General features: G+C 48.4%; 1 protein-coding gene across 1 annotated transcript; it reads left to right on the top strand.

The window, feature by feature from the left end:
- Nucleotides 1-39: 39 nt before the first annotated feature.
- Nucleotides 40-27930, top strand: NFATC4 (nuclear factor of activated T cells 4). Its single transcript, XM_053361466.1, has 10 exons — nucleotides 40-558; nucleotides 8395-9382; nucleotides 14809-14971; nucleotides 17511-17710; nucleotides 19368-19540; nucleotides 20466-20606; nucleotides 20911-20966; nucleotides 21912-22038; nucleotides 22508-23029; nucleotides 24856-27930. The coding sequence occupies exons 1-10, from the start codon at nucleotides 462-464 to the stop codon at nucleotides 24921-24923; spliced, it is 2535 nt and encodes an 844-aa protein (XP_053217441.1). The 5' UTR covers nucleotides 40-461; the 3' UTR covers nucleotides 24924-27930.
- The last annotated feature ends 8 nt before the right edge of the window (nucleotides 27931-27938 follow it).

A 27938-nucleotide genomic window follows, 5' to 3' on the forward strand; every position in this document is an offset into this window, starting at 1 on the left:
GGTCCATCTGGAAGGACAAGAAAGGGGGTGGAGGAGGTGGTTCCTTTTTCATTTTCTCGGGGAGCGTGAGATGGGGGATTATAGAACAGCCCAGTTCGGGTTCTCTCCCCCCCTCCCCTCTTCCCTTCGTGGTGGGCGTGGCTTAAAGTGACATATGGGGGCATGGTTTGGGTTTTCTGAAGAGCCAATCAGCAGTGAGGAAGGGAGTGGGAGGGGGGCAGCTGGAGGAGAGGGAAAAGTTTGTTTGGGGAAAGTTTTTCTTTATTTTTTTGTTAAAAAAATATTAAAGGGGGAGAAGGCGCGGAAAGAGGTCTTGCGTTAAAAGGGAGAGAGCAGAGGTGAATCGAACCAAAACCTCCTCCATCCAGCCCCCCATTTTTTTGGAGGGGTGGGGGGAGAGGGAAGGGGCTTGCAACCCTATTAGGCTGCATCCACCGATTCTCCCCCACCCCCTGGAAAAAATGGGCGCAGCGAACTGCGAAGACGAGGACTTAGAATTCAAGCTGATTTTTGGAGAAGAAGAAAAGGAGCATTCCGGAATGGGAGTCCCCTTGGAAGGTGAGATGCGGGTTGTTATGGGGGCTTGTGATGCTTGGTTACAAGGAGGGAGGTGTGAGAATATATGGGGGGAGGGAATCAAGTTTTTTGTGTGCGTGTGTCTGGTGTAGCTGGAAAAAGTCCCCCCTCCCTTTCCTTTTTAGGACAAGCGGGGAGGGAGAAGGCACGAATGTTCCCATCTCCCTGCAGGAAGAGTCTGTGTGTTTTTTTGCTCCGAGAGTGAGTAATCGAATCCCTAAAACACGCGGCCCACGCAAATGGTTAATACTATTTGCAATCATTTTAAAGATGGGTGTTGCGTTTCTGCCCATGCTGGTGAGGAAAGTGCGTGAGTGAATGAGAGAAGAAATCGGTCTCGAGTTTCACACACGCCCCATCATGCTGCTGTGAAAATTTTGGAATCTGAAAACTTTCAGGTTGCACTGAACTTTGCGTAGAATGTGGGGTTGTTGGGGGTTTTTTTTGTAGCTTCTGAGTTCCTGGGACCAATAACTGGTTAACCCTTTAATAATAATAATAATAATAATAATAATAATAATAATACAGAAAATAGTATTGATCAAAAAGAGTTAATGTGTATGCTGCTGTGTGTGGAAGCTGTGAGCTGGAAAATCTTTGGTTCAAATTGTGGTTTAGCTGTGAACACATTGGTTAATCTGAAACAAGGATGGGGGCTGCGTGGCCCTCATGATGTTACTGGATGATTATTGGTGTATTTTTAAAATTTATTTTTCACCCTCTGTTCACCCTAGGGTCCCTATTTTAAATTTTTAAAACAGTTGATAAAATTTACAACCAGAAAACTAGCATGAGTCCTAAAGATCTGCACCCTAAGTGTCAAAAGACCAGTTTGAAGTGGACTGCAACTCAGACAATAGGCCTTACAATGGCTGATGGTAGCTTGAGTCCAGCCATATCTAGAGCAGAACTTGGGTCTCCAGCTGTTTTTGCACTACAACTCCCATCATCCCTAACTAGCAGGACCAGTGGTCAGAGATAGTGGGAATTGTAGTCCAATAACAGCTGGAGGCCCAAGTTAGGGAAACTAACTTTGAATGCAAAGTTCCTTATTATACAGTAGGCTAGTTTCTGCAAGCATACACACACATCTCTCTCTCTCTCTCTCTGTCCTACATCCAGAAAAGCAAGGGGGTATTTATCAGAGTTCAGGGGCATGTTCTAACAGGGCAAAAACTCTCAAGGAGAGTCTGAAGCAGGGCAAGTCAGGAGTGTGGCCTGGGGAGAATCGTGAGGGCCAGGTAGAGGAACTTTGAGGGCCACATTTGGCCCCTAGGCCTAACACCCCTACTCCTATGTTAAGTCCCTTTGGTGAATGTACTCTTTTCCACCTAGTTGGCGAGAGCAGGCTTTGCCTCCTCTCCCAAAGTGGGGCTTAAACTAGCTTGGTAATAATTGCAAGCAGAAATATATATCTGGCAGAGGGTATCTAGTCACAGGTGGTGCAAAATGCCCAAGAAGAATGAAACGAAACTATAATTCCTTTCTTCTGCCAAACCCTCTATCAGTTTGAAAAGTAGGCTTCTGCACGTTCAAAACGGCATAATAATAGCATCCTAGTGGTAATGCATATGTGCCCACACACAAGAGAGGCTGTAAACAGGTGTTTGTTCACTGTATAGTTAGTGACTGCTTTATCTCCAGTTAAGTCATCTGGATGCTTAACCGCTTGCAGTAGGACATGTTGGAACCAATGTGTTCTTAGGGGCTAGCACCTTAGTTGCAAACGTTTCTTCAATTTTCATCGTGAATTAAGAGAAATTTTGGTATTTCCCCAAGCTTCCCCCCCCCCTTTCGATGTCTGAAACTTGTCTCATGCGCACAGAAACACCCCTGTCAAAACCAAACTTAAACCCCAATCCCCCAGGATGAACATTCACCCCAGAATAATTTAATTTCTGTTAGCTTGTTGTCGCAGCGTAGGGTAATCCCGGAGCATAGCGGCACCTTTAACCAATTTATTGGGCCAGGAGCTTTTGTCGGCCAAAACCCTCTTTCTCAGATGCTTGAAGTGGTCACGTCAGAAGGAAGAATTCAAAACTCAAAATATCACATTTGCAAATCCAGGCTTTGAATCCTGAAATGGAAAAATGTGGGTTGCGTGACATGCATTTCCACAGGCATATTTGAAAAATGAGAATGGGAGGTGGGGGTGGTGATGGTGGGGGAAAATCCTTCCCCCCTTCTTTTATTTTCTTAGAAGAAGTTTGCAACTCCCATTTCCCCCCACCCACCCAATATCTGTCTCAGAAGCTGGTATAGGGGACATTCTTGGCCCTGTAGCCCCCTGAACTTGTGGGGGTGCTTCTGGAAGGGGTTCAGCTGAAAGCGGGCTGGCTGCCCCAAAATATATCCACACCCTGGCTGAGGGCGCTGCTGTGAGGAGGAGGTTGGCAGCCCCCTGTATGAGCCAGCCTCCGAGGCGGAGGTAGGAAACTGGGGGTTTTTTTTCCAGAGAGAAAGGTCAAACTGTCTCTGGGCAGGCGGCGTCTGGTTCAAATGAAATCCAGATGGGGTCTGAGAGGGCCTCGGGATCCCACAGAATCCAGCCCCTCCACACTGGCTCCCATCCAAGGCCTTCAAATCCCGGGTGTAGGGGAGCTGGGGTTGTTGGGGGGGGGGGCTTTTGAGATGGCGGCAAGTGGGGAAAGAAGGGGGGGGCAGACACACTTCAAGCCTCCCGCATACGGTTTCAACTAGCTCCCTGCAACAGTGCAATTTTCCTTTTCGTCTTTTGGCCTGCGCCCCGTTTCCTTGGCAACGGGGGTCCCTGCCAGTGGAGCCTGGGGCTTTGGGAAATGGCCCTTTAATTGGGTTCAGATGGCGGCCCCTCCCTGACAGTCTCTCTTATTTTCTCTCTCTCCCCCCTTTTCTCCTCCAACTGGATCCTTGTCTCTGGCCCACAAAAGAGGGTGGAGGCCCTGAGAAGACTAGGCCAAGTTCAGGGGGAACTGTCTAAGCCCACGTCCCCCCACCCCACAAAAAACTTTTTCAGAAGCTTTTGTCTCAAAAAGGGAGGCGAGCCTTTGGCTTTCTCCCTCCACCTGCCCCTCAACCCAAGGCGGGTGCAAGCTGGGAGGGCAACTCCTGGTGGCAAGATGGGAGCCACCCCACACTTTGGGGCTTTCGCTGCAGAGCAAACCAAAGCCCGTCTTAGCCCAGGATATCCTGCTTCCAACAGAGGACAGCCCGGTGCCTCTGGAAAGCTCCCAAGCACAGCAGCTCACCTTGTTGTTGTTCTAAAAAATCCTAGGCACATGGCATTCAAAGATATACTGCCTCTGTTCATGGGGTTTTTATTTAAGTCACAAAATGGCAATGCAAAAAATAAAGGATGCAATCTGACCAGGTGCGTTGCAAGCTTCCTTTACGACCCATCGAGAGCAGTATTGTCTGCTGCTGCCTTTGCAAAACTCATGTTTTGGATTACAACTCCCATCAACCCCAGCCAGCACCAAAGGCTCACCGTGCCCAGTTCTCAGCAGCTGCCAACCAGACACCTATGGGAATTTCCATTGGTGCAGGCAGAACATTGGGATAGAGTGCCTCTGAACCTGCAGGTTCTGTTTCGTTACAATGCAGCAGTCTCGGTTTGAGCTTTGTTTGCCTTTTTGCCTTCCCAGATACAAGGCTGCCAGTCTATGTGTGTGTGTGTTTGTGTTCTTGACTAGGGACGCGGGTGGCGCTGTGGGTTAAACCACAGAGCCTAGGACTTGCCGATCAGAAGGTCGGCGGTTCGAATCCCCGTGATGGGGTGAGCTCCCGTTGCTCGGCCCCTGCTCCTGCCAACCTAGCAGTTCGAAAGCACGTCAAAGTGCAAGTAGATAAATAGGTACCGCTCCGGCGGGAAGGTAAACGGCGTTTCCGTGCGCTGCTCTGGTTCGCCAGAAGCGGCTTAGTCATGCTGGGCACATGACCCGGAAGCTGTACGCCGGCCCCCTCGGCCAATAAAGCGAGATGAGCGCCGCAACCCCAGAGTCAGCCACAACTGGACCTAATGGTCAGGGTTCCCTTTACCTTGTGTTCTTGACCTACCACCTTCATTCTTGTCCTGCCTTCCGGTTTTGCCAATTTCCCTTAATTCTCTCCCACACATGCATTGCCCTGCGAATACCGCACAACATCTTCCAGCTGCACCACCCAGGCAGGAAACAGTTGCTGCTCATTCCCGCTGAATATTGACAGAAGGTGGAGCGAAACAGGGTGCTGGGGGTGGGTTGTGTAGTGCAGTCTTCCACCAGCCTGCAGCTCCCATCAGCTCCATTTTTGCAGTTCACAACACCTAGAAGGCACCAGGTTGGCAACAGCTGGTGTAATGTGACAAGACTGGCTTGGATGGAGAGTTGAGGTGTGAGCCATTTGGGTGCTGTGATCCACTCCCTACCAAGAGAGAAGATGACGAAAAGCAGTGGCAGGAGCGGAGAGGTCACAGCCACGCAATCTCTTTAAATCACTTTTGCACCACTTTAAGAGTCAAGGAGGAAACTGGGAAGTGTAATTTGTTAAAGGCGCCTTGTTTGCTTGTTTATTTGCCTTGTTTGTTTGTTTATTTGTTCAGTTTATTTGTTCAGTTTTTTTGTTCAGTTGTTTATTTGTTAACCCATTCAGATGAGGATGAGCAGGGTTTTCAACCCTGGCCTTCCAGGTACTAAGTCCGGCACTCTTAACAGCTATGCAATCACTGGTTCTTGAAACTACAATTCCCAGCACCCTTAGCAAACTACACTTCCCAGGATGTGGGTGTTACCAGAAAGAGAGAAGCTTTAAATTAGAAGCAGCTGTCAGTCGAGAAAGGGTTGCAGGGCAGAGAAGAAGAAATCAACTTTCATCTTTCTTTCTTTTTCTCCTCTTTATATCTTTATCCAAATATTTGCTGTGTGTATGTATTTTGTTTTTTCTAGGGGAAAAAAAAGAGGATACCTCTTCATTTATTTGACTTGTGGGTCCCCCCCCCCAGCCAGCTATATTTAATATCCATCCCATGGGGTTTGGGTTCTTTGCTTTCTCTCTCTCTTGACGTATGCAGGATGCCATAGGCAAAAGGAAAGCAGGCAGTTGGATCCTCCTTCCAGAATTCTTTGTTGCTGAAAAACCTCCCTTTTTGCTGCTGCTGTTGGTGGTTCCCCTTTATTGCTCAGGCCCTCTCTTGGATTAATTTGACAATCGGGTTGCATATTTGGTGTAATGAATTCATCTACTGCTAGCTGTGGGGAGGAGGAAGGTAGAAAGATAGCAACTCAATAAGCTAGTTTATGTTGAGTCAAAGCCTTGGTTCGCCCTACACTGACTGGCAGCAGCAGCTCTCCAGTGTTTCAGACTGGGGGTGTTTCCACCCGTATCTGGAGATTCAACCTGAGGCCTTTTCCAAACAAAATGGATGCTCTGCCACTGACCTATGACCCTCACTGCTCTCTTACTGTTAGATGTTCTGTTGGCTCATGGCTTCACTAGGGGGTTCTCAATTCGTTCAGGTCATTTATACCGGGGGAAACTCCCAATAAAAATAACTAATCCTTACAATCTAAAAAAAAGGCACAGCATGAAAGGAAAAAGGGAAGGAGAGGGAAGAGGAAAATGCATGTACCCGGGCACTAAATTCTTACTGTTGCAAGGCTCTTACAATGACCAATTGGTATAGAAATGAGCTGCTCACATGGCTCTTTAAAATTTAACTGTTATTCAAATGGAAACTTGCACATATACCCAAATGCATTTACTGCTTCGTGAAACAGCATGCAGATTGAGGTCCTCTTCAGAGCCATAGAAGCTAGAAAGCTTTTGCATTTTTCAAAAAAGATGGTTCACAAGACATCGCATTGGTGTGTAACACAATCATGGGATTCCATGCAGTTTAGCAAATTGTGTTCCCTTCTACTAGTAGAAAGAGGTAGTGCTCATATCACTACCCATCTGTGGTCTGTTGGCCTAAAAGTATATCTGCCACTTTTTAGTAAACTTATGGTAAACCTGCTAGCTTGATTTTTTTCTATCGCTCTTGTGACAGCTGAACAGAGAATCACTTGCACATTAGATTATCCTCTGTCACCTTTGAGGTCTCCAAATTCCATTGGTCACACCCACACTTAAAGCACTTTGATATCCCTCAAAGAGTCCTAGGAACTGTAGTTTGCCTCTCTAGAGAGCTACAGCTCCCAGGAATGTTTGGGGGAAACCACATGTTTTAAATATACATTAAATGTGTTTTAATTGTATGGTATGGATGTGACAATTGTGTTTTGGTCCTTATTGATTTATTAACGTGCCCACATGCTACATCTGTCAACAGCTAGTGGAGAATGTAGCCCCCATGTTCGAAAGCAGTATACCTTTGATTGCCAGTTGCAGGGGGAGGGCAAATAACTGGGAATGGCTATCTCTATCTTGTGATCTTACTAAGCTGTTAGAATGCTGTGGCCAGGTAAACCTTTGATTGACTCCAACATGGTCAATCTCTCTCTCTCTCTCTCTCTCTCTCTCTCTCTCTCCTCTTTCAAATTCATACATTTCCTTAATTTTACAATCATTTTAACATTGCAAGGTTTGATTTCCTTCCCCGTCTTTCTGGGGTTCCTTAAATTTATTTTTTAATATCTTCTGCATATCCAAATTCATTTAATTTGCTCATTTAACCATCTACTTTAAATATATACTCTTATGAAACTGCAGGTTATTACAAAAATCCTGCCAATGTTTTTATCTGTTTGCAACTTATCTGTAAATATTCAATAAACTGTTTCCATTCTTTTATAAAAAGTTTGTTACCTTGATTTATTATTCTTTCGGTAAGTTTCACCATTTCTGCATATTCCATAAGTTTTTGTATCCATTCTTCCTTTGCTTCTTTCCATTCTGGGCGATTAACATTCTTGCTGCTGTAGTCACATACATGAATAAATTTCTATACAATTTAAGTAGTTCTGTCTCTATAATTCCCAAAAGAAAAGCTTCTGCCCCCCACGTTAGTTTAAGCATCCTTTTCAATTTATTATATAGCATTTCCCAGTAAGCTTTAACCTTACCACAAGACAACCACATATGATAAAAAGAACCTTCATTCTGTTTGCGTATCCAACACTTGTTTGATTTAGATTTATACATACCGTACATTTCCATGTATAAGACTAGGTTTGTTTATTAAAAATTCATGTGAAAAATGGGGGGGGGGGTGCGTCTTATACACGAATAGTGCATAGTGGGGACGTGGGATAGGTTGCTGCCACAAGCCGGAGATTGTCAGCGGCTATAGGGCGTGTTATTGGTGGCTGTGGCATGTGCTGATTTTGATTGGCTGTCACATTGGCAATTGGGCGGTACGATAGCTGGCTCTTGCGACGCGTGCGAGTGGCAACGCAGGTCATGCGGGTGAGCGATTTTCTGCAATACCCCCCACAAAATAGCTCAACAACTTCATTTTCTTAACTTTTAGTCCCCCAAAATAGGGGGCGTCTTATACACGGGGACGTCTTATACACAGAAAAATATGGTATTTGCCAGTTTCCTCAGTGTTAAATACCAACACTATACAGTGGTACCTCAGGTTAAGTACTTAATTCGTTCTGGAGGTCCGTTCTTAACCTGAAACTGTTCTTAACCTGAAGCACCACTTTAGCTAATGGGGCCTGCTGCGCCGCTGGAGCCCGATTTCTGTTCTTATCCTGAAGCAAAGTTCTTAACCTGAAGCACTATTTCTGGGTTAGCGGAGTGTGTAACCTGAAGCGTATGTAACCTGAAGTGTATGTAACCCAAGGTACCACTGTATCATTTTCAACCAACATGGTGGTTCTCATTTCTTTTCCCCCTCTATCTCTCTTTTTACAGACCTGGATGCAGACAGCCTCCCTGCCTACTGTTCACTTGCCCTGGGAGACCCGCCTCCCTACACCTCTCCCCTGGGAATCCCCTGCCCTCTGCATCTCGGCGGGGGCCGTGCAGGCATGCACTCCCCCCCACCCCGGCCGGCCGACTTGGACGGCGACACCTTTGAGAGCCAGCCAGCCCGGCGTGTCCGCCTCGGAGGCTCCCGTGTGCTGGAATGCCCCAGCATCCAGATCACCACCATTTCGCCAGGCCGGCGGGCTGAGGAAGACGACTGGGACTCCTCGCCTCGTGACTACCTCCTCCTGGAGGCTTTCGGGGGCTACCGCGAGACCACCCCGTCTTCCGGCTTCTTCACCCCGAGCCCTGCCAGCAGCGGCAGTGTCTCGCCTTGGAGCTTCTTTTCGGACGACGAAGCCCCAGCCGGGGATGATGTGGAGCGGGAGCTGAATGAGGCAGCGGCCCGCTTTGCCCTCAGTTCCCCCTTGGGTTCTCCTCGGGGCTCCCCCAAGCCGTGGTCGCCCGCCGACGAGTCGTGGCAGCCTTACGGCGCCAGCTATTCCCCGAGCCGGGGCACAGAGGATGGATGGATGCTCCTGGGCCCGCGGCCAGCTTCGCCCTGTGGCAAACGGCGGTACTCCAGCTCTGAAACTCACTCTTCGGCATCGCCGTGCCTCTCTCGGAGGGGCAGCCTTGGAGAGGAGACCCCAGGGGAGACTGTGGAGGCAGGAGGCGACACGGCACCCTTCAACTGTACTGGAGCCCGGCCGGCCGAAAGCATCCCCCAGAAAGCCCGGAAGACCTCGACCGAGCAGACAGTGGCCCTGACCAGGAAGGAGGAAGGGAGCTGCAATGGGGAGGATGGGGGCAGCGGCACCACGGGGGGCTACGGACTTGGCGCGGGGCGCAAGGAAGGAATGGATTACCTGGCAGTGCCTTCCCCGCTGGCCTGGTCCAAAGCTCGCATTGGTGGTCACAGCCCTGTGTTCAGGTAAACCGAGACTCTAATGCTCTTTAGAGTTTGGATAAATGGTCCCCTTCTTCCTTCCATGCAAGGATGTTGAGAGTTTGGGTTGGAACCGTGGCCTGAGAGATGACTTGGGGAGATTCCCAAGCAAGGCATGATGGGAATATCCGTCTTGTGATGCTTATCTCTAGATCTTGGTAGCTGGAGGTGGATGACTTTGCGAATGTGGAGTTACAAGTTGGACAGATCCCTAACACACACATATTATTAAACCAGTCTGGGAATTGTAGCTCTGTGAAGGGAGCAGGGATCTCCTAACAGCCCTTAGCAAACTGCAGTCCCCAGGATTCTGTGTGGTTTCCAACAGGATATTAAAAACACAATAAAAGATCAAACATTAAAAACTTCCCTAAACAGGGCTGCCTTCAGATGTCTTCTAAAAGTCAGATAGTTGTTTATTTCCTTGACATCTGATGGGATGGCGTTCCACAAGGAGGGTGCCACTACTGAAAAGGCCCTCTGCCTGGTTCCCTGTAACCTCACTTCTCACAGTGAGGGAACCGCCAGAAGGCCCTCAGCGCTGGACCTCAGTGTCTGGGCTGAACGATGGGGTTGGAGACGCTCCTTCAGGTATACTGGGCCGAGGCCGTTTATGAGCTTTATGAGAGTGCTTTAAATGTATTATGTGGATGGGGCTTTGTTTCTTATCTTCCTCACATGTAGTTCTCTAGTTCACCTCTGGACTATCTGCAGTTTTCAGGCGGGATTGTGGAAATTTAGGTTTGTGCAATTTAAAGTGGATTAAAGTGCTCTGGAGCAGCAGATCCACCTTTTAAAAGTGGACTTTTGGCAGGTTCACAGGGATGGGGGAAATGCGCTAAAACGTGTAGTGTGAACAAATGATCAATGAGGAAATGCTGGGCTCCCCCCCCCCCCAGCAGGAGCTTACTAGAGCTCAGCTCTGGCACCTCTCAGGTGGGCGCCATTGTGATTCTAAGAGAGCATGGGAGAAGTTCGTGGTGAGCTCTGGCACCCTTTGCCCCCCTGGAAAAATAGCACTGAGGAATTGTATAACCACTGCACAAGCAAATCAAGATGAACCCTCATTGTCATATAACCTGCCCACAAACAAATTAGAAGGAATGCACAGGCGTCTAGCTTTTTCGTAAGCTTTGCGCAAGCTAATCAGGACGAATGCCCAATTAGGGCATCTGAAGCAGCCCCAGCGATTGCAGATCTTGCTGCCCTCCTAGCGTGGATCCTAGCTATCTTCCTCTAGCACCCAAAGACCTTCACCTGAGCATGCCGTTGTCGGGAACTGCGGTTGGGGGTGGAAGCCGTGGCTCCCTCCCTCTCCCACCCTTAAGCCAGCCGGTTTGAATTTGCCAGCGCCATTGCCGGCTCTGTGGTTTGGCTGCCAGAGTTTCTGTTGTATAAAAACAACTTGTCAGACCAGACCAGGCAGAAGGGCTGGTGTCTCCAGTTACACATCCCAGACCCCAGCTCTGCATGCGGTGCTGGGGGCGGACGGGTGGGAGCTGGCGTAAACACGCAGTGCCTTGTTCCCTGTTAAGGTAAGCAGCTGGATTGGAAGAATTTCTCCTGCATGGTGGATCCACGTCATGACCTTTGAGTTCGGGGGCAGGGGCTCCATCCATTCCCTCCTCTGCCCCGTTTGCAGTTCCAAAGCCCATAGCCAACAATATCCTGCCAAGCCAAGCCCCCCATTTCTTCAAAGCAGAACTTAGCATCTCTTAAGCCAAGCTTGTGAATGCAATGGGTTAGCCTGCGACAACAACCCCACGAGAACTAAAATACAGTAGACCTTGCATATTTTGCCTCCTTGTTTGCAGAGGTTTCTATAAGGGTGATACTGGCAATTTCGGTCAGCCTTGCAGAAGCTGAGCTGCTGCATTAAAGGGACTAAATTTGCAAGTGCCAAACTGCTGAATCTAAGAGGTCTACCAGTAACTCCTGATTTGCTTTCTGTCCACCCCGTATCTAAAACATTTGAAGCTTTTCAGTTGTTGTTTTTAAAATATATCATTACAAGGGCAGCTTCATCAGATCACACGTGGTGTAGAGCAGAGGTAGCCAACAGAGATGGTGCTCTAGATGCTCCTGGAGCACAACTCCCATCGCCCCTGATCATTGGCCATTGTCCATGATAGCTGGGGGCTGTTGGGGAATTGGGAGTCCAATAAACATCTGCAGGGACACCCCTGGAGGAGAGAAGGCCAATGACAAGGAACTGCCTTTCCCAACATCTCCCCCATAACTTTAGAACGCTGGGTTGCCTAAAAAAACATGGATTGGCTGACATTTGGGACAGGCCAGAGGGCTTCTTTGTACAACGCACAATTAATTTGCAAAGTACGGCAGCCTTTTGTGTTTTAAGCACACTAGCCTGCTAGCCAGTGGTGGCAAGCAATTGCATGTAGGAGGCTGCAGAGGAGGGATGGGGAACCTGCAATCTTCCAGATGTTTGCAGGACTAGAGCTCCCATCATCACTGAGCATTGGCCATGCCAGCTGGCACCGATCAGAGTCCAGTATTGGCCAGAGAGCCACAGGTTCCTCATCCCCATTCTGCCTGGCCTTTAATTTGAATTCAGCCTGATCTTTTATTTCCCTTCTCTTTCCTCCCCTTCCCCTTTTATGAAGATTACCCGCTCTGAGACCCCACAGCTAATTCTCTCCTGGCCTCCTTCCTGGCCCAAGTAGGACTAATTCAGCCAGCTAGCCCTGGTGACTATCTAATGCTTATTAGATGGAATTCCCCCAAATTGATTTCTGAACTTTGAATTTTATTGTTATTCATGTTTTTATACTGTATTTTATGCTGCTTCTACAATTAAGTGTTTTAAATTTGTTGTTAGCCGCCCTGAGCGGGGTTTTCTGAACCGGGAAGGGCGGGGTATAAATAGAAATTTATTATGATCATCATCATCATCATTATTATTATTATCTCTGCTGTACAGGCTAGTGAGCTGTATCACTCCTCTGCAGCCAGCATAGAAACCGAGTCCATTGTCCGGGGTTGGCAAGAGGCACTTTTCCATCCACAGAATGTTGCAGGAAGGACAGAGAGCTCTCTGCAAGGCTAGTAACTTTTGTGGAGTTACACATAAGGCAGATTGAATTTGGGGCCACGTGGTGGCCACTGGTCTGTTTAGATAAGGGCATAGGAAGAGCCTGTTGGATCAGAACTATGGCCCACCTAGTCCATTTCTCACTGTGGCCAGCCAGGGTCCCATGGCCAGCTCACAAAGAGGACCTGCATGTAACAGTGTCTATTTGTGATTCCAGTGACTAGTATTCAAAGGGATAGTGTCTCTGGCAGGAAGGCGAAGATAGTCACTGTGGCTAGGGGCAAATGGATATCCTTATCATACCTGAAGGAGCGTCTCCACCCCCATCGTTCTGCCCGTACGCTGAGGTCCAGCGGCGAGGGCCTTCTGGCGGTTCCCTCACTGCAAGAAGTAAAGTTACAGGGAACCAGGCAGAGGGCCTTCTCTGTAGTGGCGCTCGCCCTGTGGAACGCCCTCCCATCAGATGTCAAAGAGATAAACAACTACCTGACATTTAGAAGACATCTGAAGGCAAACTTCAGGGAAGTTTTTAATGTGTGACATTTTAATGTATTTTTCATTTTTGTTGGAAGCTGCCCAGAGTGGCTGGGGGAACCCAGCCAGATGGGCGGGGCACAATTTGTTTATTTATTTAAAGCTATCCAGGATGGTGGCCATCACTACTTCTTGTGGGAGAGAGTTCCACAGTTTAATGATGTGCTGAATGGAGAGGCACTTTCTTTTGTCTGCCCCGAGTCTAGCATCGTTCAGCTTCATTTGAGAAAAACTTCTCTCCATCCATTTCATGCCGTCCAACATTTTATAAACTTCGATCATGCCTCTTCGTACTTGACTTTTCTCTAGCTATAGAATTGGAAGGGACCCTGATGATCATCTGGTCCAACTCCTGTCCCGTGCAGGGATTAAACCTGCGACCCTGGTGTTAGCGCCACCACACTCTAACCAATGGTGCTACCTCAAATTCTGAGCTACAAACTCAGGTTGCAACCTTTCCTCATAGGGTAATTCCTCCCTTCCCTTGATTGTTTTGGTTGCCCCATTCCGAACCTTTCCCCTCTCTGCAATGGACCAATTCACGGAGAATTGATCTAGCTATGGCGGTTCGCTATGATGGCAAAACAGATCATGTTTTGAAGCTGCATATCTCTAGATACACTAACGTGAGTTTGACCAAACTGCGGGAGGCAGTGGAAGGCAGGAGTGCCTGGTGTGCTCTGGTCCATGGGGTCACGAAGAGTCAGACACGACTAAACAACAAAATCTCTAGATACAAGCTACTGTGGACAAACTGCGAAGGGAAAGACTATAGCTTGGTGGTGGAGCATCTGCTTTGCATGCAGAAGGTAATCCTTGGGCATCCGCAGGTAATCCTTAGGAGAAGCCCCTTTCTGAAACCTTGGATACCTGATTCCAGTCTCTATAGACAATAATGAGCTATACTGTATACAATTTGACTTGTAGTACATCTTCCTATGTTCCTATGCTTTTATGCTCTCCTTGTGGGCTTCCAAGGGCCTCTGATTGGCCACCATGTAAGAGAGGATGGTTGCATGATATGGTTCTTAAATCTGAATCCAGCAGGGATCATGATCCGGCGCAAGAGAAGTGTGAAATGCGTACTCATCAGGAGTGTGCTCTGGATGAATGCCAATGTGAAAAGTTATCTGGCCTCTGTCTAGCCCCTCAGCTACGGCAAGCTCATAATTGGTGATGAGCAACCCAAGAGAAAAAATATATATATTTGAAATACATGAGGGCTAGTAACTCATTGTAGATCCCTTTGCAAGCCTTCCAATTTATGTTCTTAAATATTACTAACTGCAAACTCGGGAAAGGAGGCTGGAGGTTCTGCACTGAGTGCCTGTGAGCGTTGTAGGTGGGGAGAAATTTAGCTGGTCAAATCTTATGTGCCTTTTTAATAGTTGTTTTGAAGCATGAACTCTGGTAGTGCCATCTTCCCCTGCCATCCTTTTGCAGCCAGGATGGGGGGAGCTTCACCCACCATCCATTGGAAGAGAAGCCACAGCATCATGGTAGATCGCATGCTCTATGTGTGTGATGTTCCAGGTTTGATTCCTGACATCTTCAGTTCAAAGGAGCAAGTGCCATAAAAGACCGCTGCCTGAGATCCTGTCAATCAGAGTAGAAAATGCTGAGCGAGCTAGGTAGACAAATAACGTGGTTTGTTACTTAACAGCTTCTTGTGTTCCAGTTTCCTCTTTGTTGCAGCTATGTATTAAAGGTACACGAGTCCCCTGCTGCATTCCTGTTTGGGTTGCGAGCAGGAGGAGGTCGGACGCGGTCACTTCCAGTGCCTAAGTCGTCAACTTCACGGTCCTTCCTTTCGCCCATTCCCCAGGTCTTCTGCTCTCCCCCCTCTGGACTGGCCTCTCCCCAGTCAATACGAACAGTATGAGCTGAAAATCGAGGTGCAGCCCCGAACTCACCACCGAGCCCATTACGAGACGGAGGGCAGCCGGGGTGCTGTGAAGGCCGCTCCAGGAGGACACCCTGTGGTGAAGGTATCTGAGGGGTGGGGGGAGCTAACAAGAACTGGGATAAGAATGGGACCAGGGGGTTGGGTGGGTGGGTGGAGGGACAATGAACTAAAAAAAAGTCCCCACTTCGCATCTCTCCTGCAACCACAGTCTCACAAAACGACTGTAGGCCAGGCATAGGGAACTCATGGCCTTGAAGTCATCGGACAACAACTCCCATTATCCCATGAACTTTGGCCCTGCTGGGTGGGTGGGGCTGATGGGAGCTGGAGTTCAAAAACTTCTGGAGCATTGAAATGTATGGTAATGTGGAAAAGGCAATAATGCACTCTTCTATGTATCATGGTTTCGTCTTAAAAGTGGGCCGAGAGTACACCTGAGCATGTGTAGAGTATATTTATTCTCACCACATAATCACAGGCTCCACCTCCATATTTGGGACAGGAGCTAGTAAGGCTTTCAGGCTGAGGGTTGGTTGCCACCTTTGCCATTTAGCCAGGTAAAGCCAGCTTTGCTTTCGACACCATTTACTCCGTAAGAGCTCATATGCATTTTTGATTTTCTGGTATTGTTGTTATTTTTAAAAGCCCTCTCCTCTGCCCCCAGCCTCCAGGGAGCTTGTTGTCAACGTAGTTTTTTTTTTTTTAAATATATATAAATATCTCAGCATTTTCAGTCAAGCTAATCCAGAAGGGAAACTTCCTCCTTTTCTTTTAATTTTCTTTTCTTTGAGGGCTGGTTTGAAAGTCTCCATCCAGAAATTTGAAAGATGAAAACTATTCCCACTTCAAAGGCTGCTTGCGGGGGCCAAAAAAAGGAAAAGAAGGAAAGACAAATGTCACGGATTTTGTTTGCAACAAATTGTGAAATAGCTGCCCGCTAAATTTAGATGAGTGCCTTTTAAATAAGTGGGAAGGTTGAAACTTTTTTAAAAAAACAGAACCAACCCACGACTTTATGAGAGTGAGGGGGTGATATTTGACCTGCTTGTTCTTGTAGTGACAGGAAGGTTTGATCAGTGCGTGCGTGTTTTTGTGCTGTGATTGCAACTTTCCCTATACTGTACTCCATCTCTTTGTATCCTAGTTTCCTCAAATTACGATGTGGAGATCTATATGTACATTTTCCTAGGACTGGGGTGGGGGGAGGTTGGCATGAAAAGCCGAGGTCCATCCTTTCTCTCTTCTCGTTGCCTCTGCCCCCCCCAACTCCCGTTTTTGTGTGTGTATCCTTCCCCTTCCATTCCCCATCACATTCCCCTGTAACCAGGATCTCGGGGCTGCCCTTTCCCACGCTCTCGTTTCAGATTCGCAGCGCTGGTCTCCTCCTGCATCCAGCCCCTCTGCGTCACTCTTAGGGATAGCAAGTCGGAGTGTGGAGTGTTTGTATGTGCGCACGTGGGACAAATACCCCCACCCCTTTCTCCATATGCTTTCTGGCAAATTCCACTCCTCTTCTGCCGCCGTTCAGAACTTGCCCTTCCTTGCAGAGAGGCAAACCCTCCATTTCCTAAAGCTGCGCCCCCTTTCTCCTGCCATCTCCCTGCTTCCCATGCCCCACCCCGCCCTTTCCAAAAGTTGGCATAGGTTTCTGCAGGTTCCAAGGCCGCTTCCACTGCCCCCACAATCCTTCAGGCCTCAGATCCTTCCATCTTTCATGGCATGAGTGGGGAGGGGAGAGGTAAAAACGGAGCGTTTTCCTTTAAGGCTCAAATCGACTGCAGCTGGAAGTCTTGGCCTCTGATTGGAAACATCTGGGCGTCCCTGAGGCAAGACCACCGATGTCTCCAGCTGCAGTGGCCTTTGCCAAAGAGGGTGGCTGGTAAGGAGGTGGTGGAGACAGGGAGTAATCAATATGTAAGACACACAGAGCTCTTTTCATGGAATAGAGGCCCACCTTCCAGGTCTGTGATTGCAGAACTTAATTCAGCACCCAGAATTTTTTATTTTTTAAGACTGAATAAAGTCTCCGGAGAATTTGAAGCAAGCATATTTCATATCCACTGCAGTGATTTTTTTTTTTAATGACAGCCGAACCTTCTCCTTCAGCTGCTAAGTGTTTATGAACATTCTGTGACATCATAGCCACAGGGTCTTGGACAGACTGTTTCCTAGCCCTGCTGTCTCTGAACCTTCTGAAGTGGTGATGGCCAGGAATTTGAAACTGGGACTTTTAAAACATGCAGATCCGTGACCACCCATTGCGGGTTCTTCTCGCAAGGAAATGAACCGGGCCACCCCTTTGCCACATACAGAGCATCTGCCATGACGCAGCGTCACAGAATGTTCAGAAGTGGACGGGGAAATTCACGTGTGAGATGTCCCATTACAGAATGCATTGGCTGGGGATGGTGGCCAGATCTTAGCGGGGATGATCGCTCAAGTCGCTTTGGCCGTGCAGGAAAATGTCTGGGGTGACTATTTTCTCCTAGAGGGGCGGCAATCATCACACTGCTTTTGCCACATCCTCAGACGAACTCAAAAGCTTGGTTCATGGTCATGGCAATGAGATGAGATGTTTTATTTCAGAGAAGCTTACCATTCTCCTTTACTCTCCACCCCAGCTTTTAGGCTATGATGAGAAGCCCCTTACCTTACAAATGTTCATCGGCACGGCGGATGAGCGGAACTTGCGTCCCCATGCCTTCTACCAAGTGCACCGCATCACTGGCAAAATGGTTGCCACCACGAGCTATGAATCCATCATCAATGGCACCAAGGTCCTTGAGATGTCCCTGCTGCCTGAGAATAACATGGCTGCCAAGTAAGAATTGCTTTGCAGGGCTTTCGAAGGGGGGGGGTTGATGTGGTTGGCAAATATGCCCAATTATTAAAAAATATGGAAATCCCTCCTTACGTAGTAGCAAACCTGATTTTGCAACTAAGTATAGATGCTTAATGGGACGTGGGTGGCGCTGTGGGTTAAACCACAGAACCTAGGGCTTGCCGATCAGAAGGTTGGCAGTTCGAATCCCCGCGATGGGGTGAGCTCCCGTTGCTCTGTCCCTGCTCCTGCCAAGCTAGCAGTTTGAAAGCACATCAAAGTGCAAGTAGATAAATAGGTACCACTCTGGCGAGAAGGTAAACGGCGTTTCCATGTGCTGCTCTGGTTCGCCAGAAGTCGCTTTGTCATGCTGGCCACATGACCCAGAAACTGTACGCCGGCTCCCTCGGCCAGTAAAGCAAGATGAGCGCCGCAACCCCAGAGTCAGTCACGACTGGACCTAATGGTCAGGGGTCCCTTTACCTTTATAGATGCTTAACAGGGAGTAGCAACCAATCCTGTGTTGGATGAACATACTTAGTGCGTTTACAACACATAGGGAGGTGGGTTTGGGCAATTTCAGAAAGGTAATATATTTACAGGGCAACAAGGTAGACCCTCCCCCAGGTTCCATTCCGTGCCACTCTCAAATTGAATGCACCCATTATTCTTGTTTTGTGGGTTCTTTGGGATTAATGAGTTTTAGAAAGGAGTACTGGATCGTCAACAGGCGCTAGCACCCATCATGGTCAGGCAAGTGCCAGGGCCCAGTTGAGCTTTTGCAGGTCTCCAACTTCCTTTTCATAAAACCCGTGCAGCTGTTGCCTGCCATGTTCTTTTCCAGCATTTTCTTCACCCCATAATGCCTTTGGGTTTGCAGTGCAGTGGGGATCAAGGCGTTCTGGGGAAAAGAAAATGTTGGGTGGCTGTACTTCGCCAATGTGTTCTGATCTACCCATTGAAAAGAAAGAAAAACGAAAAGAAAACCCTGTGTTGGGGGAATAGAAGAGGGCACTTGCAGAGAGTAACCCAAACCTGGCAGTGACCCTGATTTTTTCCAAGGCAAAATGTGTCCTAGTTATCAAATGTGTGTGTAGTTTCAGTTCAGCTCTAGGCAGGATTCTGATGCTGTTAGGAGACAGAAGCTGATGATCTAAGAGACTCTTCCTTCTCTACTATTCTCAGGTGGGGCGGGGGACCCTTATAGCCCAAGGGCCATATTTTCTTCCAGGCAGCCTTCTGGAGGCCACATGCCAGCGGTGGGTGGAGCCACAAGCACAAGGGGGAGGAGCTACCCACTGGGGGCAGGTCCCAGATCTGGAGGGCAGATCCAGAAGGAAAAACGGGGAGGAGCAACAAATGCAATGTTTAGCTTAGTACAGGAGCCATGCTTCTTGCTTATCCCTCCATCCAGATGAGCAAGAAGCATCACCAGAGTTCGATGGAACATTCTGGCCGGGCAAAAGCACTTGAGGAGGCTGCAGAGCAGGCCTGGCAGGAAGGGGTGTGGCTAGGGTCCCAAGGGCCCAACATGGGCCTATTTAACCCACAGGACTGAGATTTGCCATCCATGTTTTGAGAAGGAGGTGCATAACATGAACAGTGAACTGCCGTGGATTCACAGACAACTCCCCCTCCCCTTTCCCCCCTTCACCAGTATTGACTGCGCTGGGATCCTGAAGCTACGGAATTCGGACATTGAGCTGCGCAAGGGGGAGACGGACATCGGGCGCAAGAACACCCGGGTGCGCCTGGTCTTCCGGGTCCACGTCCCACAAGGAAATGGCAAGGTGGTCTCTATCCAGACTGCCTCTGTACCCATCGAGTGCTGTGAGTGCCCTCTGGGGGTCTCTCATGTGTGTATGTGTATGTGAGAAGCAAGCCTCCATGTAGCTGCAGGTCAGCCCAAATCCTAAGGTCGCATCCACACCAGACATTGAAAACACTCTAATACCACTTAACTGTTGCGCCCTCCTAAAAAAAAAAAATAGCACGGGAGCTGTAGTTTGTTAAGGGTGCTGTGGAATTGTAGCTCTGTAAGGGGTCTCCTAGCAACTCTCTCAGTACCCTTAGAAAACTACAGCCCCCAAGGATTCTTTGCACAGAGGGAGCCATGACTGTTTGAAGTGGTATAATGCTACGCTAAATGTATAGTGTGGTTTAGATGATCAGTGCAACAGTGCCCCCTGGGGAACACACAAATGTGGAGTCCACAGGCCTGTGAGTTACATGGACTTATATAGAAGCGCATGCATGCATAAAGGGCGATGCGGTGGTGTCACACACCATGCACTGGTGTGAAAAATAATGCATTGTGACTTGGTGTATTGATCAAAAAGTCACATGGAGCAAGATGTAATGCGTTGTAAAAGGAACTGTTAGAAATTGGGACGGAAGTGTTAGCGTTATAAATGCAATAATCCCTTCATCTGAATGCACTCATATCAAGAGATCAAGAAAAACAAAGGTGATTTCCCAGAGTGCAATGCTGATTAGGCCAACTTATGCTGATCCAGTTGTGAGCACAAAATGGCGGCTGATTCATAAGAGGCTAGGCCAGAGGCATCATGGAAAAGGTGGATTTTAGAGAGAAAGAGGGAGGGTGGGTTTGGGGAGGCAGTTCCCTTGTACACTGGGTGTATTCGGTTCTTCATTCCTCTTAATGGAGCACTGCCTCAATTCCTCTAAAATGGGGCTGTGCTTGTGCAAGGTGATCTCTCCTTTGTGACCTCCCCCTTTCCTCTCCTGCCCGCAGCCCAGCGCTCAGCTCAGGAGCTCCCCCAAGTGGAAAACTACAGCCTCAGTGCGTGCTCAGTACATGGCGGAGAAGCGATGGTGATAACTGGTGCTAACTTCCTGCCCGAATCGAAAGTTGTCTTCATTGAAAGAGGCCCCGGTAAGCAATGCGCAATTTTTAACTCGTGGCGATGGGGCGGCAGCTTGGCCTTTGATTGCTTTGGAGCACGGGTCAGTCATGACAACTGAGAGATGGAGCATCCATCTTCTGGGGCAGTGTACCAGATGCTGGGGACAAATAGCAGATGATGGCTGTCTCCTGCACGGCCAGTTGGTGTGCTCTCCAGAGAAATACAACAAGCCTTTAACACCTTTCAATCCCCTGCCCTCATCATCCTTGTTAATAGGCCCTCCCCTCCATCTGATATTGGTCAATTGCTTTTGTTGTTGCTGTTTTGCTTCAGATGGAAAACTCCAGTGGGAGGAAGAGGCAAATGTCAATCGGCTGAAAAGCACAGAGGTGAGAATTCTGGACAGTGATCTCCTCACGTGGGAAGTGAATTTGCAGCCTGGCTTTTTCCTGTCAGGAGTGGGGCTAGGTTTATGAAACACATTTAGTGGGGAACAGGGAAAGACTTTTACTGAATCTGGATGACAGCAGGGAAATCCTGGGCTGGACCATTACGCTGATCACACAGAGACAAGTAATGAGTCTTTGCTATTGGAGAACAGCTGATTTGTTTGTTTTTTAAAAAACCTCCTTGATGGTAATTATTATTGCCAGGAAAAGGTATAAAGACTCCTAGAGATTCAGTTCAGGGAAATAAGTCCTGGTGGTTTTTCTACTGATACATGCAACGTCCAGGAAGGGGAAACTGTCTAGGTTCTGTTGGATTATCACGCCTATCATTTGTGGCTGGATTCCAGTGGCATCTGAAGGGCCTCAGGATGCCCCTCCCCAGCACGAGTCAGATTTATTATTATTATTAAAACAATTAACATTGAAATAGATGGGATATAGAAGGGATAGAGAAATAAGGTGGGAAGGAATCAAATCCTGCCAAGTGGAACAGTCACTGACAGAGGCTGGTCTGGAAATGGGGAGTCGAATGGCAGTTGTTCCCAGATGAGCTGATGGAGTCGGCCTTGCCATTTCATCTTTAGTTCATCTGCGGCCCAGTGGAATGGCTGACGGTGGCGTCCGCTTTGAGCTTGTACACAGAGTGGGATTGAAAGTGTGTATATCCTCTCATTCTGGAATTGGAAACAGTCAGGTTTGGATTTTTTCATGAGGAGCAGGAAGATGATACGAGGGAACCCAGAAATGATTTTGCGAAGTGCTTCCGTAAACACCTGCTCATGAATTGTGGCTGGTTATATGGATAGGCGAACCTCCGTTTGGCAATTTTTTACTTGAGTAAGGCCATGCAACACATCATCTGCTGCTTTTTTCCTGATTCCACAGGCCTCGCTGACCCTCACCGTCCCCGAATACAGCAACAAACGAGTGTCTCGGCCTGTTCAGACCTATTTTTACGTCTCCAACGGACGCAGGAAAAGGAGCCCTGCTCAGGCCTTCAAATACTTACCAGGTACGTCAAAGTGCAAACTGGAAATGGGGGGGGGAATATTGAGGGGGTGTATGACTGCTAAATGGGACGCGGGTGGCGCTGTGGGTTAAACCACAGAGCCTAGGACTTGCCGATCAGAAGGTCGGCAGTTCGAATTCCGTTGCTTGGTCCCTGCTCATGCCAACCTAGCAGTTCGAAAGCACCTCAAAGTGCAAGTAGATAAATAGGTACCGCTCCGGTGGGAAGGTAAACGGCGTTTCCGTGCGCTGCTCTGGTTCATCAGAAGCAGCTTAGTCATGCTGGCCACATGACCCTGAAGTTGTACGCCGGCTCCCTTGGCCAATAAAGTGAGATGAGCACCGCAACCCCAGAGTCGGTCACAACTGGACCTAATGGTCAGGGGTCAGTCCTTTATGACTGCTAAAAGTGATATTGATGGTTTTTCTTTCTCCCCCCTCCCTTTCCTCTTCAACCCACCCATCTCCTCCAGTGATCTTCAAAGAAGAAGCACTCCCAGATGCCCCACACCGTGGTTTCGCCCACACCACTCAGAGCTCTCCTTTTCCACTACAGCCGGCACAGGGCGCCATGGATTTCTCTCCCTCCAGACCCCCCTTCCCTTACTGCCCTGAGCGCTCCCCGCCGTGCTCCCCCTACGGCCCCGACTGGAACCCTTGCTCCTTCTCCTCCCCCAACCGCTACAACCCTGCCTTCCGTTTCCCTCAAAACGAGGCCTATAGGGGCATCAACCTCTCTGTGCCGCTCCTGTCTCCAGCGGGCCTGCCCCATCTCCATGCCCTAGAATGCCGCCCGCCCCACTTCCAGCCTCCCAGCCCACAACTCGGCGCTCAGCCACCGGGGCGGGGAGAGAACCGTAGCGGGGAGAGGACTCCGGAATGGACAGATCCGGAGCTGGGGTCCCAAGAACATAGCGCCAAAGAGCTGGAGAAATCGGGATTCGATGGTGGCTTCCGGGATAACTTGCCCATCCACGGGATCACGCTGGAGGAAGGTATAGCTAGAGCTGTGAAGGGGGCGGGGGAAACAAAAACATGTCTTTGTGTCTTCTCTTGAGATATTTACAGGTGATGATAGATAGATAGATAGATGATAGATAGATAGATAGATAGATGATAGATAGATAGATAGATGATAGATAGATAGATAGATAGATAGATAGATGATAGATAGATAGATGATAGACAGACAGACAGACAGATAGATATTGTCAGAATCGTGGTAATCTATGGACCTCCCCAGGATGCAGGTGGCGCTGTGGGTTAAGCCACAGAGCCTAGGACTTGCCGATCAGAAGGTCAGCGGTTCGAATCCCCGTGACGGGGTGAGCTCCCGTTGCTCGGTCCCTGCTCCTGCCAACCTAGCATTTCTTAAGCACGAAGTGCAAGGTAAACGGCGTTTGCGTGCACTGCTCTGGTTCGCCGGAAGTGGCTTAGTCATGCTGGCCACATGACCCGGAAGCTGTACGCCGGCTCCCTTGGCCAGTAAAGCGAGATGAGCGCCACAACCCCAGAGTCGGTCATGATTGGACCTAATGGTCAGGGGTCCCTTTACCTTTTTATGGACCGCCCCAGACTAGTGGTTTATTGTGGATGCTTTTTTCAATACAGTCACACCTTGGAAGTCGAATGGAATCCGTTCCGGAAGTCCGTTCAACTTCCAAAACATTTGGAAACCAAATTGCAGCTTCTGATTGGCTGCAGGAAGCTCCTGCTTCCAATCAGAAGCTGCGGAAGCTCCATCAGACGTTCAGATTCCAAAAGAACGTTCGCAAACTGGAACAATCACTTTCGGGCTTGCGGCCCTCGGGAGCCAAAACGTCCGAGTTCCAGGGTGTTCGGGATCCAAGGTACATCTCTATGCTCTTGACACAGTAATAGTGTATTTTCATGGTGGATTTCGTCTGCTTTTGTTTGTTACTGCTGTCTGTACAACAAAAGCAGGGTAGAAAAAATGTTTGTGGTATTCAGAATTTACAGGATTTCAGCAGGAGGTTATGAATGTGCACTGATTAAGCAGGATTGTGTCTAACCACCCCGATAGCATTGTGAGCATAAGTCATCATGTATGCACAGTAAATAATTAAAAAAAGGATGCCTGGGGAGGCCCCAGGTGTCAGGAGGGTATGGAGCATGCAAGTGTCACCTCTGCAATCCCAGGCCACCGTATTCTGCAAGTTCCACCTGCTGATCTGCCTCACCTGTCCTAGGCTGCAAGTGGCCCCAGGAAACATAAACTCAGCAGCACTGCTGGTGGTGTTTTTCTCTTATTGCAGATGTTGAATAGAGAAATTAAGAAATTTCAATTTGCCTAGGTCATGAACTTGCTTAGGTGAGCTTTGGGTAAGGACAGGCTGAGCAACTAATTCAGTCCCTCTTTTTTGTCTCTTTGGAGGTCAGCCATAGGTCTATTCCATTGTGTGTGTTTTAGAGAATGCACAGATTAGCCTTTTAACTTACACACTTCTTACTTAAAACACATATTTTTAAGGTTAAAATATGCACTTTTCAGTGCATTCACATGTAAAAGAAACCCACATGTTTTGCACGTCTTTTACATAAAAGGCGTAATTTTGTGCACACTTTTTGCGCATCAGAAATGCATAGCAGAATCCAGAGAACTGCATGATCTGACTAGGAGTTGCACACCAACCCACAAGCAGGCGCAAGAGGACCATATCTGTCTGCTGCAAACAAACAAATTCCTCCCCAAGCCCCAGGGGGGACCTTGAATAGTTTGCCACTAAGCTCCCTCAGCACTTACAAGGCTTCTCTCAAGCCCTCTCCATCTCGCCCACATTGACCTCTTTTCTCTCCACAGTAACCGAGATCATCGGCAGGGACCTAAGCGACTTCCCCGAGCCCTCCTGCGAAGGCAGGCGGAGCTGAGATGCCGCTGGATTGCGGGGCGCTCAGATCTTCCAAGAGAAACCTGGAGCTTTGACCCAGAGAAAGTTGGCAACACCAAAGATCACCCTGAGTGGCCACTTTTCAGGGACTCTCTGCGTCCATGAGTTTTGCCTCTGACATTTTCCTGCCTATCCTTTTTATTCATTCATTCCGCCACTCCTTTCCTTTTCCTGCCAATGCTTCCATAAAGGGCAAAATCAGCCTCAGAATGGCCATGGGTGGATCAAGGCAGTGGCTCCCTGTTCTCGGACGTCCTGGCAGAAGAGGCCTCGAAAGAAGCTCACCAGCAGAGCTACCACTGTTGTGGCCACCTGTTTTTGTTCATAGTATCTGGTGCTCAGAGATATGTATCATTCTGGACCGAGAAGTGGGCTTGCACATCTGGCTGTCATGGCCCAGAGCAACCTTATCTTGTGACTCCTTTAAATATTGGCCAGTGTGGGGCCCTGTTGCAATGAATTCCATAGCCCAGCCCTGGCCATCTAGGTGAGGCCTTCCATTTGCCAGATTGCCCTTTCCCTTCTGCTCATCCGTCCAGTCTACTGTGCATTTTCTCCACTTGCTCTCGGCCATGTCCGTCCATCCAAACCACCTCCCATCTTCCCTTGGCATTGAGAAGGGCTCCAAGTTTCTCCTTAGTGGTGATGTCTAAACGACTTCCGAAATGGCTTGTGCCATAGGTTCCTGGAGACAGGGCTGGCCCGAGACATTTTGGCACCTGAGCTGAACCACAAAATGCCAGGGAGGAAAGGACTAGTGAAGATCTACATCAGGGAGGGTGGATAACGATCTGTGCTGGGAACAAGGATGGAAGGAGACCAGCAATACCTCCTATTCAACAAGAGGGACTGAGGAAGCGATAGATCCGGCCTACAAGGAGTAGCAGGCGATGCATTCCTTGGAGGCCAGATCTGCTGCCCTTGTTTTACCCCGAGGTGGTTGCATCCCCTTACCTCATGGGTGGGCTGGCTCTGCCTGCAGAACCTTATCAGAAGGTTCCTTGGCTAGATGAGTAGGAGCGCAAGGAAAGTTGCTCTCAAAAGGCAGAATGCCCCTGATTCCTGATCTTGCCTTGCAGTGGCAGGGAAGTGTCGTGTAAATTCTCCTGCATTTGTTCAGTTGCTTCAGGGCATTGTCAAGGAGTGTTGAGCCTGGAATGTGTCATTATATCAGGGCTGGGGAATCTCCTCCAGATGTTGCTGGACTCCAGCTCCCATCAACCCTGACCGTTGGCCGTGTTGGCCAAGACAGACAGCAGCTGAGTCCTGACAACATCTAGAGGGCCCCAAGTTCCCTATCCATGCCAGTACATTTCCCAGGTTCTGTTGTTTGCTTGAAGGTATTCCTTGTCCAATGCTCTGGGGGGACTCTTCGGTAGGCCATTCTGTGGGTATGAGAAGCCCATGGCTCTCCAGATGTTCTCCCATCAGCCCCAACCAACATGACCTGTGGTCCAGGGTGATGGATGTTGGAGTTGAGCAGCAACATATGGAGACCCCTCATGTACCACCCTCTCCACCCGTCATCTCCTGTGGTGCAGTGATCCTTCTGAAGAACAGTCGTGACAAATTTTTTCCTCGATGGTTGCCAGTTTCCTTGTTCTGGAATTATTTTATAATTGTGCCCTTACTGAAGAAGCTGCTGATGTGTGTGGAATGGGAAAGGAACTGTACCACTGTTGTCCTCCCACCTTCAATATATCTGTTTCCAAGTTGGTCCACGGGGAGGGAAATCGTTTCCAGTCGGGAGAAAAAGCCATAAGATGTGTCACTGGTGCTAACCGTAGTCCCTAGTCCTCATGAACACTCTCCCTTACAAGGGTTATTGTAATAGGTGAAGAAGCACATAATGTTTTCAGAGCAATGGGCTGCTTTGGAAATGGCCTTCCTACCTTCACTCAAAAGAGATGTGTATTCCTCTCCAGAGTTGACCAGGTGAGTGGGAAGCGGAGGGAAGTATTCTGTGAGCTTGCAGCAGAAACTGGCTGTGCACAGTGCTGATTGGCTAGTGCTTGTGACGCAGCCAGGACCCCCCCTGCATCCTCAGAGCAGTTTTGCACATTAACTTTTTTAAAAAACAAAACCAAGAAGGTGTTGAATTAATAAAGGTCAATCCAGTACCTTTTTATAATAAAGTAGGTAAGCTGTCTGAAGTGGCAGCATAGGAGACAGATAAGCCTGATATAATTCATCCAGAATTTTGATTGGCCGGTATGCACATTTGTGAAGCTAGGCTTGCTCTGCAGCTGAGAGTCCTGTGAGCTCTTTCTGCACCCTTACAATCACAGTGATTTTTTTAAAAATCAGAGTTCTAGGCCCTAAGCCTACGAGGACTATTCTAGAAAATGTGAGGATGCTGGCTGCCTTGCACAATCTCAACTGTCACCGTGACTCCATTCTCCACATTTAGCAGAAATGGGATGTTTATGCAAAATGAGTCAAAGTATTCAAAATTATTTCTTTAACATTTATTCGGGTTTCAGAATCCCAGCTTTTCTGAGCCAACAGTTTGCATTATCTGGGTGATGAGTTTTCAATCAAGTGGAGAATACGCAGTTAGGCAGTTTGAGAGAGGGTGCCGCCACTGAACTACAAACGGGGGATTGGCAACTCAGAGTTGATAGCAGCTGTTTTTAAAAGCATTCATCTCCCCCCCAAAATAATCGGGCATCTGTGTGAGGCTGGTAGAGAGCAGAAAGCTCAAAGAAGGAAATGAAGTGTACCACAGTAACTTAATAGGGTGTTTTGAAATTTGGAGAGACAGTAGTTATGCCTAATGTTGATTCCCACCTTCCTTAAATCCTGCTCCTTGAGACTGTGATCAGAGACTCAGGGATCGGAAATGGTAAGGGTTAATTAACAGCCCCCCAGCGTTTTCCTTGTTGCGGAGGAGTGGCTGGCATTTTATATTTTTGATATGTACTTTGGGGGAGTGGTGGGAATGTTCTTTTGTAATTAAACGCATAAAAAAGGCCTAAAGGAAATAACCCTTGTT

The sequence above is a fragment of the Podarcis raffonei genome, chromosome 13 (assembly GCF_027172205.1).
Source record: "Podarcis raffonei isolate rPodRaf1 chromosome 13, rPodRaf1.pri, whole genome shotgun sequence".
Taxonomy (NCBI): domain Eukaryota; kingdom Metazoa; phylum Chordata; class Lepidosauria; order Squamata; family Lacertidae; genus Podarcis; species Podarcis raffonei.

Bases quoted from the DNA above. Each gene is read 5' to 3' on its own strand.
- NFATC4 (XM_053361466.1), top strand. From the start codon at position 462: ATGGGCGCAGCGAACTGCGAAGACGAGGACTTAGAATTCAAGCTGATT. The intron at 559-8,394 runs GTGAGATGCGGG...CTCTTTTTACAG, and splicing joins AATGGGAGTCCCCTTGGAAG to ACCTGGATGCAGACAGCCTC. The intron at 23,030-24,855 runs GTATAGCTAGAG...TTCTCTCCACAG, and splicing joins CGGGATCACGCTGGAGGAAG to TAACCGAGATCATCGGCAGG.